This window comes from Panthera leo, chromosome D3 (genome assembly GCF_018350215.1).
Source record: "Panthera leo isolate Ple1 chromosome D3, P.leo_Ple1_pat1.1, whole genome shotgun sequence".
Classification (NCBI taxonomy): domain Eukaryota; kingdom Metazoa; phylum Chordata; class Mammalia; order Carnivora; family Felidae; genus Panthera; species Panthera leo.
In genome coordinates, this window is record NC_056690.1 from 10,360,831 (window position 1) to 10,375,560 (window position 14,730).

At 48.8% G+C, this 14,730-nt stretch overlaps 1 protein-coding gene across 1 annotated transcript in view; it reads left to right on the plus strand.

Annotated features, from left to right (window-relative positions):
- The window catches only part of RPH3A (rabphilin 3A), a 279,514-nt gene that overhangs the window by 238,413 nt on the left and 26,371 nt on the right, over positions 1-14,730 (plus strand). Inside the window, exons 6-11 of the mRNA XM_042910479.1 lie at positions 3,578-3,707; positions 5,041-5,127; positions 5,636-5,801; positions 9,164-9,202; positions 9,285-9,437; positions 14,413-14,499. Of these exons, the coding sequence (XP_042766413.1) occupies positions 3,578-3,707; positions 5,041-5,127; positions 5,636-5,801; positions 9,164-9,202; positions 9,285-9,437; positions 14,413-14,499 (662 nt within the window). The remainder of the gene's footprint in view (positions 1-3,577; positions 3,708-5,040; positions 5,128-5,635; positions 5,802-9,163; positions 9,203-9,284; positions 9,438-14,412; positions 14,500-14,730) is intronic.

Here is a 14,730-nt window from a genome sequence, read left to right on the forward strand (position 1 = left end):
GAGGAGGGTGGGTGGTAGAGACATTAAAGAAGGAAATAAAGCTTTCTTATAATCCCACCACCCCGTGATTATCACTGTGACTCTTTAGGTGTTTCCTTTCTCATTTTTTTTTTCTTTTTTGCCCAGTGCACACCATGAAGGGATTCAGATGAGCATGTTCCAAACCCAAGTTCACACCCTGACTCTACATCCTGGGTTTTGGGGGTTCTCATCCCTTTAACATAAGGAGAGCATTTCCCCGTGCAGTTTGCCCGGCTGCTTCCTTCCTTACTACAGTGCTCACCAGAGTGTGGCCCGGAATTCCCCAGCCTCAGGATCACAGAGGGAGCCACTTCAATATTCAGATTCCCAGGCCCCACCGCAATCCCACAGAATCATCGTATGTGTGTCAAACACTCTCCCCAGGTGCTCTAGAGGCGCCGTAAGTTTTGAGAACGTCCCCCCATGCAGTGGTTCTCAACAGGGCCGCATGCTGAAATACTGGAAACCGGGCTTAAGCAGATCCATAGCTGAGAAGGGGCTCCTGGGTGGCTCAGTCGGTTAAGCGTCCGCCTTCAGCTCAGGTCACAATCTCGTGGTCTGTGAGTTCGAGCCCCGCGTCGGGCTCTGGGCTGATGGCTCGGAGCCTGGAGCTTGCTTCCGATTCTGTATCTCCCTCTCTCCGCCCCTCCCCCGTTCATGCTCTGTCTCTCTCTGTCTCAAAAATACATAAACGTTAAAAGGGTAAAACCACTGAAATATTTTATCACCGGGATAAAGACCCACTTGTCTTCGTGGTCTCTCGTGACATATTTTGAGCTAGCTTCCTGCACAGTTTCATTTCTAAGTTTATACTCTTTGGCTGTCGGAGCCCTCCACGTTGAGACCCCGGCATTTGGGGCTACAGAGAGGATGTCAAAATGAGTAGGCTGCGGGAAACCCCCTGCTCAACCGATCCGGGAGCAGAGAAGGAAGGTCTGTGCCTCCCACCCACATGCTTCTCTCTTTACTGGTCTCTACTGAATTCACAAATAACAAGAGTCCCTGAGCTGAGACATCTGAATAATGATCTTAAATCTGTTGTTTTTCCACGCCATTTGCTGCACTGAGAGAAGCTAATGAGACACTCCCCATTCAAGACCCATTAATGGCGCCTTTCGGCATTTAGGAGTGAACTGTGGGAGGAACAGGCATCTTGGTGGAGGCTCTCATGTGGGTTTTGCAAGTGGTGAGTGAATCCATGGCCTCGATTTTACAAGAGGAGGCAGGAAAGCCTCTTAAGTTTCCTAAGCAAAGCGCACTGCCGTTAGGAATTGGGTCACCTGTCCCGTGCCGTCCTCCTGGGGCTTGACTTGAGGCAGGAAGCCGGGAGGGCTTCATGGAAAGCAAAGATGATTTACTGACACAGAGAACTAGATTCTAGCCCTGGCGGAGCGACCCCAGGCAAGCCTCTCACCTTCTCTGTGCTTTGGGACCCGCACTGATAGAGAGAGGAGAACAAAATCTAACCGTTTTCTGGCTAGGGCAGTGCACGCTGGAGGCAACCCGCGAAAGAGGGTGTGGACAAGAAAAATGTCTCCATGCGTTTACCATCCCCTGCCTCCCATCAGCTTGCCTCATCGTCTCATAACATGTTATAATTCTGCAGCATCGCAAGGCATCCTGAAGTTTATCTGCTCTAGACAACTTCAGGCTGTTTCTTCAAACTGTGGCTTTGCAAAGGAAATCTAATTACAAACAAACAAACAAACAGAATGGATAAATGCAGACATGCTGTGAATTAAGTGCAGTTTTCTGGCCCCTCAGAATCACCCCACCACTACAGTGCACGGCCCCTCAACTGGCTCTGAGGAGCTCTGGGGTGCCATAAAGCACAGCTTGACAACCCAACTCCTTCTGTTTTACAGATGAGGAAATTGAAGCCCAGAGAGTCCAACTCCAGGGCTAACCCCCAGCTTTCTCAATCCTCTGTTAAGGGCTTTCCCGGGAAACAAAATGATGGGGCAGCTGTTGGGTGTCTGGTCCCAAGCTCAGGGAAGTGAGATGGACAGAACCAGCTAGGGTAACTGGGTGTGTGTGAGTTGGTACCTACTTACCAATCATTGAGGGTCCCTTGGTGTAGGGCCTGCAGGAGGATCCAGCAGGGTGGAGATCAGACTGGTCCAGAAGACCCCCATGGCTCTGCCTGGCACATAACAGCAGGGTGTATTGCAGTTAAGAACAGAGATTCCGGGGGCACCTGGATGACCCAGTCAGTTAAGCGTCCGGCTTCGGCTCAGGACATGATCTCACAGTTCGTGGGTTTGAGCCCCACATCAGGCTCCATCCTGACTGTGTGGAGCCTTCTTGGGATTCTCTCTCTCTCCGCTTCTTCCCGCTTGTGCTTTTTCTCTCTCTCAAAATAAAATAATAATAATAATAATAATAATAATAATAATAACAACAGAATAGGAACTCAGGACAAACTGCCTGGGTCTGGATCCCAGCTTTTTCTACTTCCCAACTGTGCGACTTGAGTAAATCACTTAGTCTCTCTGTGCCTCAGTTTTCCCATTTGGAAAATGGGGACAAGAATAGTGCTCAGCGTATAGTACTACTGGAAGGAGTCCTTAAGAAAATTGATGTGGAGTGCTTATCTCTGTAGCTGGCACGTACTAAGTGCTCAGTGCACATCGGCTACTGTTATTCTAGGTCATCTGAGACCGTGGACTGGGGGGCTTGCTCCTGGTTACCGCCCCACCCATCATCCTATAAAAACAATTTCTAGGGAAAACACAGGGAGAGGGGGAAGGGAAGATGAGGGGGAGGAAAGGAGGAGCGTGCTGCCTCTGGCTCTGTGCGCCCTGCCTGCCGAAGCAGCTCCGTCCAATCTGGGTCACAGCAGAGGCTCTGGAGCCCGCAGGCTGCTCCTGGCTCTTCCCTGGACAGAGTGGCTCTCTGTTGAATGAAACACAAAGGGAGAAGTTGCTATTTTTAACACTGCAAATCCGAGCACTTTGAGGGGATGGCAGGAGCGAGGAGGCTTGTGGGGAGAGTCAGCATCAGGTGGCTCCCAGGGTCCTTCTAGAACCTCTGATACCCAAGTTGTATCCCGGTGGTTCTCATGCCCGTGGTGCCCCCAGCGGGAACCCGGTCCTTGGAGGGGTGGGCCGGGTCCAGCTCCCTCCTGAGAATGGGAGCAGGTGTGCTAGGGACGGGGTTGGAGAACAGCCAAGATGAGGAGCAGCTGAAAGTAAACTTTGAGATGGCAACGAAGACATCCGAGTGAAGACGTCACGTCGACAATTAGATAAAGGGATCTGGAGCCCAGAAGGCAGTTTTCTCTGGAGGAGGTGATGTGAGATAGTAAGTCTAGAGAAGGTGTTTAATCTGAAGTCAATAGAAGGAGGTGGGAGATCTGGGATATGGGTCTGTGGTGTTCTGAAAACGTATCAGAATTTCATGCACACGTGCCTTTTTCTGGGGAAGGGTCCAAGAGTCCTCATCGGACACCCAAGAGTCCATGACTCAGAGAAGGTCAAGACCGTCAGCCTGATACTAGGAGATGCCGGTGGTCCCCAGTCCTATGAGGCCCTCATTACTCTGTGTCTGCTTCCAGGCGCCTGGTGGACCGTCTGGAGAACATGAGGAAGAACGTGGCTGGGGACGGGGTGAACCGCTGCATACTGTGTGGAGAACAGCTGGGGATGTTGGGCTCCACCTGTGTGGTGTGTGAGGACTGTAAAAAGGTACTATCATCCTCCTCCTCCCTGCTGCCCTTCTCATCACATGCAGGGGGCTGAGCCTGGGCTCGAGCCTTGGGGGACCCTGGGTCTTGGGGACGGAGCTTGGATTCTGAACGGTAGTTGCCAGAATATGATTCCTTTGGGGACGCTCCCATGCCCAGCTATCTTCTAGGCAACCCTGAACCCTGGTTCCTCTTCTGGAAGATGTTCTGACCCCTCTGTCCCCTTGGAGCTCAGCTCCATCTGGGATGAACATGGGAACCTGAGATAGGATGTAGGCTATGGGTGAGCCTGCAGGTATCCTGGTCGTAGCTTAGCAGGCTATGTGTCAGGCTAAAGAACATGCTGGGCAGGTGTCTACACCTGTGTGAACATGGAAGGTTTACCCAGCATCCTCTTACCCTGGCTTAGAAAGCCCCTCTCCAGCCCAGTTAGGGCCATTGGGCTTCTTGAGTATTTAAAGGAGTCTCCCTCCACCCTGCACCCTCTCCTCAAGCTGTCTGCACGTGACAGTTCCAGGACACAGATATACCTGTCCTTGGGTCTGCCTGAATTCCCCGGAAAGGAATTCAGGGGAACATGTGAGCTGGGGACATCCAGAATGTCACTTGGCATCTCCTGCTTGGGGTCCCACTTAGCATTTAGAATGCGGTATTGGGGAAAGTTTATGCCCCAAAACTTGTCTTCTGCAGTCAGCCACATAGTAAAAATTCCGTGACCTATTGAGTTTTCCATTTTGTCTTGACTGCCAGGAAACTCAGCCAAAAGTATAATGTTCCATCACAGTCATGGCATTTGCACAGGTAACTTCCTTCTCTTCAAGGAGCTGAACGTGCAGCCATAATCTAGGTAATGTCAGATTCATGTGGGAAGGAAGGAAGGAAGGAAGGAAGGAAGGAAGGAAGGAAGGAAGGAAAGGGAAGGAGAGAGAGAGAGAGAGAGAGAGAGAGAGAGAGAGAAAGAGAAAAAAAAGAAAAGGGAAAGAGAGAAAAAATAAATATGTGGCTTTCCTCTTTAAAAATCATGTCAGTGATCTCCCCCATATGGATGCCAAAAATTCAGACCCCACAGGGACTCTTAGAAAATTCCAGAGAATATACTCATCCAGTGCTGGAGGATGACTCCAGTTCTCATTATTGGAAATCAAAACTCAAATTGGAACTTTAATCCTAGCTGGCCTTGGTCATGAGAGGGAGGTGAGAAATGGGGAGTTCCAGCTCTTTCTATCCACCAAGAGAGAGAGGGGCTCTGTTGCCTCCCAGCCCCTTGGCCCCGATCACTGGCAGCTCGGAGCCTGGCATATGTGAGTGTGCACTGGGCTCTGTTTTGTCCCCAGAACGTCTGCACTAAGTGTGGGGTGGAGACCTCCAATAACCGCCCGCATTCCGTGTGGCTCTGTAAAATCTGCATCGAGCAGAGAGAGGTGAGTGGACCGGTCACCGTCCCTTTCTGTCCAATCCCCCCCTCCTCACTGCCAGCCGGGAAGCAGGGTGGCCATTGAGGGCTGGGGAGCCTGGTTAGGTGTAGGTCTTAACGGGATTGGTAACAAGGAACCAGCTCAGCTGTGAACACTGGCAGGACTGTTCAGTGAGTGTTTGAATGAAGTTCTTTTCTCATCTCCCGCTTCTGTGACTTGACTCTTCCTCGACGTAGGGAGCTCACCGCGTGTAAGAGGTGGCAGGTGCTGTGTGACCTTATACTAGTTCGTCACCTTTCTGATCCTCAAATTTCCCCATCCAGGAGATGGGTGTACTCAGGCCCTCTCTACGGAGTGTTTGGGGTTGTTGTGTGAATCAAAGAGGAGTTGTGACAGGCTATGTGGTGTGTCGGTGTGCTGAGTGCAGGGAGCAAAGGTAAAAACTGGCACTCACGAAGGCAGGGCTAATAGTGCATGGTTGCCATGTCTTCATCCTCTCCCTGTCCTCCCCCAGGTGTGGAAGCGTTCTGGAGCGTGGTTCTTCAAGGGATTCCCCAAACAGGTCCTCCCACAGCCTATGCCTATAAGGAAGACCAAGCCCCAGGAGCCTGTCAGTGAGCCTGCTGTCCCTGAGCAGGTCACTCCTGAGCCCAAGCATGCTGCCCGGGCTCCAACCCGAGGTACAACGAAACAGCTTTTCCTTTCAGGACCACGGACAGGTCTTGGCTAACTGGTCTACCTAGAGGATGTCCTGACATCATGACCGTGTTTCCACCCAGTTGGTGGACAGCCAGCCTCTGGATTTAGGACCCCTATGTCCACTGCACAACTCACCATGAACCTTTGTCAAGAGGGTAGCATAGCGAGCCCGTGTAGAAAACCGTATGGAGTGTCCTCAAAATTTAAAAATAGAACTACCCTATGATTCAGCAGTGGCGCTACTGGGTATTTACCCAAAGAATACAAAAACACTAATTCAAAGGGATACATTCACCCCTGTGTTTATAGTAGCACTATTTACAATAAGCAAGATATGAAAGCAGCCCAAGTGTCCATAGATTGATGATGGATAAAGAAGATGTGAGATACACACACACACACACACACACACACACACACACACACACACAGGGATATTACCCAGCCATAAAAAAGAATGAAATCTTTCCATTTGTAACGACACGGACGGAGCTGGAGAGTATAATGCAGAACTAAATAAGTCAGTCAGAGAAAGACAAATGCCATATGATTTCACTCATATGTGGAGTTTAAGAAACAGAACAAATGAGCAAAGGGAGAGAGAGAGAGAGAGAAACCAAGAAACAGACTCCTAATTATAGAGAACAAACTGACGGTTACCAGAGGAGAGAGGGTGGGGGGATGGGTGAAAGAAGCGATGGGGATTAAAGAGAGCATTTGTCAGGACGCACAGTGGGTGTTGTATGGGAAGTGTTGACTCACTATCGTACACCTAAAACTAATGTGACACTGTATCGTATAGCATTACACAATAATACTATTGTATAATAGTGGACTTTAAAACGGTTTTTAAAAAGAGGGTAGAACAGGGAAGTCTCCAGCAATGTCAGGCTGCCAAAAGCTTTCACCGTCATCCCTGATGGAGTATTTAGAGGTACAACAGAGGTGGGAATTAAAACTAGAAGCCGAGAGACTTCTGTCACCAAAATGCACACTGGAGCCCGAGGGGGATTTGCTGAGAAGGCTTTCCTTGTCCCTGATACTTCTGCTATCAACCATCAGCATATCTGAGATTGTACTAATTAAAAGTGAAAGTTGAGCAAAAGGGGAATTCATAAAAGAAAATTACCATGACTGTGGGTATTATCCCTATTACCCAAGCATTACGATTAATTAGTAAAATGATGATGATAAAAGGGAGAGGCAAAAAAAAAGTTAACAGAAAAAAAGCCACTACTATCAAAACATATCATAATTGAGTGAGACCATTAGGTCCGACCAGATGAGGCCCCTGTAATAATTTCAGCTAACAGTAAATGATAAAATCTGGTCTGAATGACGGTTCTGGAGTGGAGCGCAGGCAGTGTTTCTGAAAGGAAAGTTATAGTTGAAGGTCTCAAAAGTTCAAATGTCCAACTATGCCTCCTGTAAGATGACTTCCCAAGGTGCCCCGGGTCGTGCCTGGCACCCACATGGCATTCACCAGATGTTTTCCTCCTGACACGGCATGAGCAATTTCTGCTCCTTGGCAGAGAAATACCAAATTCTCAATATACACTGCATCCCCAAGGAGCCCCCACACTCACCCCCAAGACTTCCTTCTTCCTGGTTAAGCACTATTCCCCGTAGGCTGAGAAGACTATATGGCATAACTGTCAAGATCTGGGACATCTGAGACCAGGAGGACCTGAATCTCATTTCTCTGCTACTTACCAGCTGCATGAGCTTGGGCAAATCGCCTGGCCCTCTGAGACTCTTTCCTCACCTATGAAATGGGCTGAAAAACTCACCAGGTTATTTTGAAGGTTACATGAGATACTACATGGGAAGTGCTTTGCACGATGTAGCGCTCAGTAAATGTTGGCCAATGTTATATCACGTTAATCACGTAGACACAGACACATACGCACATAAATAGTATGAATTAGCTTATCACATAAACTCTGGACAAAGCATTAACTCCAAGACTACGGTTGATGTGACACCCACTCACGTCGCTAGAAAGAAGTAACATCACCAGCGTTGCACAGTGGCACCTAAAAAAGTATTGGTAATAACATCCAGTGCTGATGAATGTGGCGGAAATGAATACCCTATAAACTATTGGTAGGACTATAAGTCACCTCCAGCCTTCTGGAAAGTATTATGGCAGAATTTATTAAAATTTGAAGTGTATATACCATTTGATCCAGCAATCCCTATCTAGGAATATATTTAACAGCAATAAAAGGACCAACATAGGGGCGCCTGAGTGGCTCAGTCGGTTACGCATCTGAATTCGGCTCAGGTCATGACCTCACTGTTTGTGAGTTCGAGCCCCACGCCCAGCTCTATGCCGACAGCTCTGGGCCTGGAGCCTGCTTCAGATTCTGTGTCTCTTTTTCTCTCTGCCCCTCCCCAGCTTGTGCTCTGTCTCTCTCTCTCTCAAAAGTAAATAAATATTAAAAAAGGTTTAAAAGGACCAATATAAAAAGATCTATGTGTAAGTATATTTATTATATCACTTTCTGTGTGCCATTTTCTATCGCAGAACCACTGGAGAAACCCAAATGTTCATTAATGGGATTGTCTAATAGATTATGATCTAGCCATAGCATGCTATGTTAGGCATCTTTTAGAATCCAATGATGTAAATGTGTATGATAGATTTTGAATTATGCCCATGATAGGAGCTTACAATATTCTTTTAACAAATATTTACTGAATGCCCAACGAGTTCCAGGCTCTGTTCTGTGCCCTAGGAATACAGTGATAAATGGAACGGACAAACTCCTTGTCCTCGCACAGCTAAAATTCTACTGGGGGAAACAGATACTCGACAAACAGCATATGCAAATATAATAGAATATCAGTGGTGATGACAGCCAGAGGCAAAATGAAGCGGGTGAGGGGGACAGACGTGGGCAGGAGGGTCTGTGTTGGATGGAGTGGCCACAGAAGGGCTGTCTACGGAGACGGTGTTTGGAGAGAAGCATAGAGAGGGCTCATGGAACGTTTGAGAATGTGATGTGCAGAAGGACTTGAGGTGGGAGCATGCTCGGTGAGTGAGTCCTGGGGAAAATCAAATCAATTGAGCACATTCTAGAACAGTTTGTGTGATCATTGACCGAGGATCCCAGTTTGCTGTTTTGAAAGCCTGTGTGTGCTCACATGTGCGTGTGCATGCCAAGGAAATCATGTGAGATTGTAAACGGGAGCTACACCACAGGGGAAGAAAGGAGAAGAGACTTTCAGTTCACTTTTTAGAAGTTCCTAGGGGTGGCAGTGGGCCCCTTTGTGTGTTCCTTAAGTGGCAGCTCTCCAGAAACCATAAAACAAGTTCTCTTCATCTCTCTCTCTCCAGGTGACACGGAAGACCGGAGGGGCCCAGGTCAGAAGACAGGTAGGTCCTGCCCACTCTGTCTTCTACTTTATCCCATCCCTCTCTGGCCCTTTCTCCATTTAATACGTGCTTTTCCCTCCAGGTCCTGACCTGGCCTCTGCCCCCGGGCGAGGAAGCTATGGGCCTCCTGTGCGCAGGGCCTCCGAGGCACGCATGAGCTCATCCAGCCGGGACTCAGAGAGCTGGGACCATGGCCACGGTGGGGCTGCCGCTGACTCCAGCCGGAGCCCAGCCGGTAGGAGACATGGGCAAATCTAGATGGGCTTCCTGGAGGAGGAGAATCAAAAGGAGTTGGGGGGCGGGGAGGACAATGTTTTAATTCATTTATTCGTTCAGTATCTGTTGAGTATCTACTGTGTGCCACGCTCTGTTCTAGATGCTGGTTCTAGTCTATGGTAGAGGAAAGACAGAGCTCAGAAACAGTTCTTACCCTGCACATCCATACTTTGGGTTATATCCCTTTCCTGCTCTAACGCCAAATGTAAGGAAAATGTGGGTTTTTTGCCCTCCTCCCTGGAAGCCCTGAGGAAAATGCAACGTACTTTTGAGTACAGTAGGGAAGCTTCCCTCTCACAGACCCACCCAAGTTCTTTCTTCTCTTGGCCGGCGTCCTCTGCTGTCCACGAGGATGGGGTAGGTCAGCTCGGCCAGGACGCTTCTCATCTCATTGGGTCCCAGCACCTCCAGCTGCACTCAGAGTGGATTTATTTGGCGAGAGTGCATGATGGTGGGAATCCTTGATTCCTGGACTTGGACTTTTGGACCAGGTCCCAAGTTAGATGGGCTGAATATTTAGGTCCCATGTTGACCTCTGGCTTCTCTTCCTGAATAGTGGGTGTAGAGCTTAGGCCCTTAGTCCCTCTTCTTCTTGGCAGGAGAGCTGGGCGCGTGCCTTGTGCTTAATCCACTGTGCACACCCCCTAGTGAACCTATGGTTCAGATTCACAGAAAAAGAAGAATTTCTCAGGTCTACAACATCACGGAATATTTGTTGAGTACTTACCATGTGCCAGACATTGTCCCGAGCTCTTCACGTACATCATCTCATTTGATCCTTGTCATACCCCCAAATCCTTTTGCGAAGATTCCTATTATTCCCATTTAACAGATGGAGAAACTGGGCCCAGAGAATTGATGCCATTTGCCCTAAGTCACACAGCTGTCAATTGGTTCAGATGGAAATGAAACCCGTGTCTGTCCGACATTAAAGCCTGTGCTTCTTGAGTTTCCCCTTCCAGAGGTGAAGTTTTTATTGACGATGCTTTTAAAAAAATCTTTTTTAATGGTGGTAAAACATATACACTACTATTAAATTTGCCGTTTCAAGTACTTCGAAGTATATAGTTCAGGGGCCCCAAGTCCATTCCCATTGTCATGCAACCGTCACCACTAACCATCTCCAGAACGATTTCACCATCTCAAACAAACCTTGTACCCATTAAACGCTGATTCCCCCCTGCCCCCAGCCCCTGGAATCCACTGACCACTGTGGATCTGCTTATTCTTGCCATTTCACATAAATGGAATGACACAGTATGTGGCCTTTTGTGGGTAGACATTTTGTTTATCCATTCATCCGTTGATGGACATTTGGGCTGTTTCCACCTTTTGGCTCTTGTGCGTAATGAACATTGGTGTACAAGTATCGATTTGAGTTCCTGCTCTTAATTTTGGGGTATGTATGTATATATGTATAGAAGTGGAATAGATAGATCATATGGTAAATTTATGCTTAAATTTTTTAGGAACCACCATACTGTGTTCCCCAGTGGCCTCACCATTTTTACAGTCTTACCAGAAATATACAAGGGTTCGAGTTAATCCACGTCTTCACCAACGCTTATATATACATACATGTGTCTCTGTATATGTAGGATATATACATATATGTGTGTGTGTATATATACACACACACATGTATATATATAGTATGTGTGTGTATCCATCGTAATGCGTGGGAAGCAATATCTCATGTTTTTGATTTGCATTTCCCTGATGATTCGTGACATTGAGCATCTTTGCATGTGCTCATTGGCTGTTCAGATATTCTCTTTGGAGAAATGTCTCTTCCAGTCCTTTGCCCACTTTTCATTTGGGATGTTTGTTTTATTATTGTTGAGTTACGGGAGTTCTTTATATATTCTGGATATTAATCCCTTGTCAGATCTATGATCCGCAGGTATTTTCTCCCATTCTGTGGGTTGCCTTGGCACCCCATTGATAGTGTCCTTTGATGCACAGAAGTTTTTAATTTCGATGAAGTCCAATTTTTCTAATTTTCTTTTGTTCTCTGCGCTTTGCGTGCCATCTTCAAACAGTCGCTCCAAAGCCAATGTCGTGACATTTTCCCTGAGTGTGCTCTTTTAAGACTTTTGTGGTTTTAGCTTTAGCTCTTACAGTTAGGTCTTTGATCTATTTTTAGCTAACTTTTGTATATTGAAGACTGTGCTTTTAGCCCGTGTATTATTTTGCCTGTTGAGGGAAAAGGCCGTCACACAGTATTCCCGAGCCACATTTGGATCCCCTGTCCCTCGAGTCAGTGTAATGTCCCCTCGTCTATGAAACTCGTAGCATCCGCCCTGCTTCACCTTGAGAAGAGTTCATTGCTCCCTCCTCTGAGTCCCCAGAGTTCTGACACACAGCTCTACTCAGTGCTTGTCACCATCTAAAGCGTGTTGTAGCCAGAATCCCTCTCCCTGAGAGAGCAGTAGAAGACAGGGGGTCGGCAGATCCAGGCACCTTAGGTGAGTGTTGAAAGCACTGCCCCATTTCAGACCTACGAAATCAGAATTTCTGGGACCGGGATCCACACGCTGCACTTCTTAAGCAAACTCCTCATGTGATCTCGGTGAATGCTGAAGTTTGAGAACCATTGTTTGAGAGCCTGAAAAGTCAGATAAAAGAGTTTGGACTTTTTCCTGAGGGTGTCAGGGAGCCGCAGAAGGATCCTGAGCAGAGGAAGAGCCAGCGTCTTGCAATTTTTATATTATCCACACATCTCATAGCTATGGCAATGCAAATCCTACCTAGTGGCGCTGAGGTCGGTCAGAGGGGTCTGCTGCTCCAAAACACAGACATGTCTGTGCCACCCTTTTTGTGCCATCGGAGGAAGGGGTGGTTGCGACCGTTCCTGATCTGTAGGCCAGCTGCCCTTGCTGTGTAAGAAAAGGTTCCGTCATGCCGGGAGCCCTCAGTGACGAGCCTAAGCCCCAGAGGGGGTCCCACCAGGAGTGCTGAGAACAACTTGCAACTCGGGCCCCAGATCCTTGACAAGAATCAGCTGACCTCTGCATCTTCCATTCAGTAATCCCGATGCCTCCCAGGGCCCCTTTCTCTCCAGATCTGGGACCTGGAGTTAATGCCATGGAATAAACCAGAGCTATCCTGACTTTGCTTTATGCTACAGAGGTCGCCTGTGCATCGACGACCTCCGTTTGGGTTGGAAAAACCCAAACTCCAAATCCAAAGGCCACCTTCACCGTGAAGCGTCCCCATCCCCCCAGCCAGAGGTCACCCCTCACCTCCATCCCCCGTGATGTTACTTCTTTACCTGTATGGCCATTTCAGTTCAATGCCAAGTGCACAAATACCAGATCAAAGACTGTGTGGGGTCAGACCCCAGCTCGACCACTTACCAGCTGGGTGTTCCCATTTTACAGATCGGGGCACTGGGCTTTCCTTTATCATCAAATGGAAATGATAATGGTAATCATTCTTATCGCGGGTTGCTCTAAAGGATTAAGTAAACTAAAACCTCAGATCTCAGAACAGAGCCTGACAAGCCGTGAGGGCCGGTGTGCATTATTACTCACGGGATTCCGGAGCCGGGTGAGCCTGGTCGGAGGTCCTAGCCACTTCCTAGATACGTGACCTTGGGCACACTTAGCTTCCCTTTTCTTGACCGCAAACGGGGACCATAACGGTACGCGTGGTGTCAAGTTGCGAGGGTTCCCTGAGGCGAGGCTCACGGCCTGGCACATTTGAAGCGCTCAGTGGATGTTCACTGTTATTGCTGTTTTATAAACTCGTTATTTCAGCGTCTGCCTCCTTCCTCTGACTGGGCCATCTGCTCCTGGAGGAATCAAGGTGATTTTTGTCCATCAGGATTGGCAGTTTGTAGACAATGAACACTTGTTGAGTGAGTGAGTGAATGGATGAAGGAATGAACAAGGACCCAGGGACAAGACAGAGGGACGGGTCAGCCCCCAGCCAGCGGTGGCAAAGCACCTTCTGTCATTAGCATTCAAGCATCTCTCCGGTGACACAGGGCTGAGTTCAGGAAAGGCGGGATCCAGCCCAGAGAAGTGAGAAAGGGCTTTCTTCCAGGAACGTCATGCCTTCTGGATGTCAGGACCTGCTGTGTACCTTATCCCATTTGATCCTCCAGTAGCTCTGGAGGAGACAGTAGCACCTCATGGTCTCAGGCAGACTCCGGAGAGCAAATGCCTGAGTTCAGATCCTGGCTTTGCCATTAACCCGGCAAGAGATGTTAGCCCTCTGTGCCTAGCTTCCCCATTTGTAACATGGAGGTAAATCAGCGCCCACCTCATGGGGTACAGAGATTAAACAACCTCTTATATCTGAAGTCCCTGGAACATGGTAAGCATTAAATATATGACAACTCATTATTATCAGTAGGTAGAGCTCAGAGATGCAGAGAGGGTGAATGACCATCCTAAAGTCACACAGCTTATACAAGAAACCGGGATGCAGAGCCAGGCCCATGGGAAGAGAGAGACCAGATTCAATAATAATAATAATAATAATAATAATAATATTCGGTGTTTACTCCGTGCCAAGTGCTGTTCTGAGCACGTTGCCTGTATCTCATCACAGCATCTCCACCACAACCCTAAAAAGTAGGTACTCTTATCCCCATTTCGCAGGCGAGGAGACCGAGGCCCGGAGAGGATAGGTCGCTTGTGCAAGGTCACACAGGTGGAGGTGACATCCTTCCCTTTTCAACACCCGTGTCGCTGTTGTGACCTGGTTCAGGGCATCTGAGTGTTGCAAAGAGAGAAGGCACCGGAGGGGGAGGAGAGGGTCTGGAGGAGCAGAGAGCATCGGAGCCTGCACTCAGTTCAAACCCGGAAGGCGTTACCTCGTGCCAGCTGACCAGACCCAAGGTTCCTCCCGTGTCCACTGTGTGTGTGTGTGTGTGTGTGTGTGTGTGTGACATGACGGGCTGTCTCCTTTCCTTACCCCTGCAGGTTTGCGACGGGCAAACTCAGTCCAGGCCTCCAGACCGGCCCCCGCCTCCGTGCAGAGCCCAGCCCCTCCACAGCCCGGGCAGCCAGGTACCTGCCGCCCCACCCCCACCTGTCACCCAGCTGTGACCCTGGGACCTCCCGTCCTTGCTTGCAGAGCCCGCCGGCTTCGTGCAGAGCCACAGCCACCACCAAAACCCTCAGAATGAGTAATCCTCCGGGCGGGCAGGTGGAGCAGGGGCCGGACAGAAGTAGTGAAATGCCTCGGCCTCTGCCCCCTTCCCTCCTCGTTGTCGGGTCACTCTCCGCCACCGTCCTTAC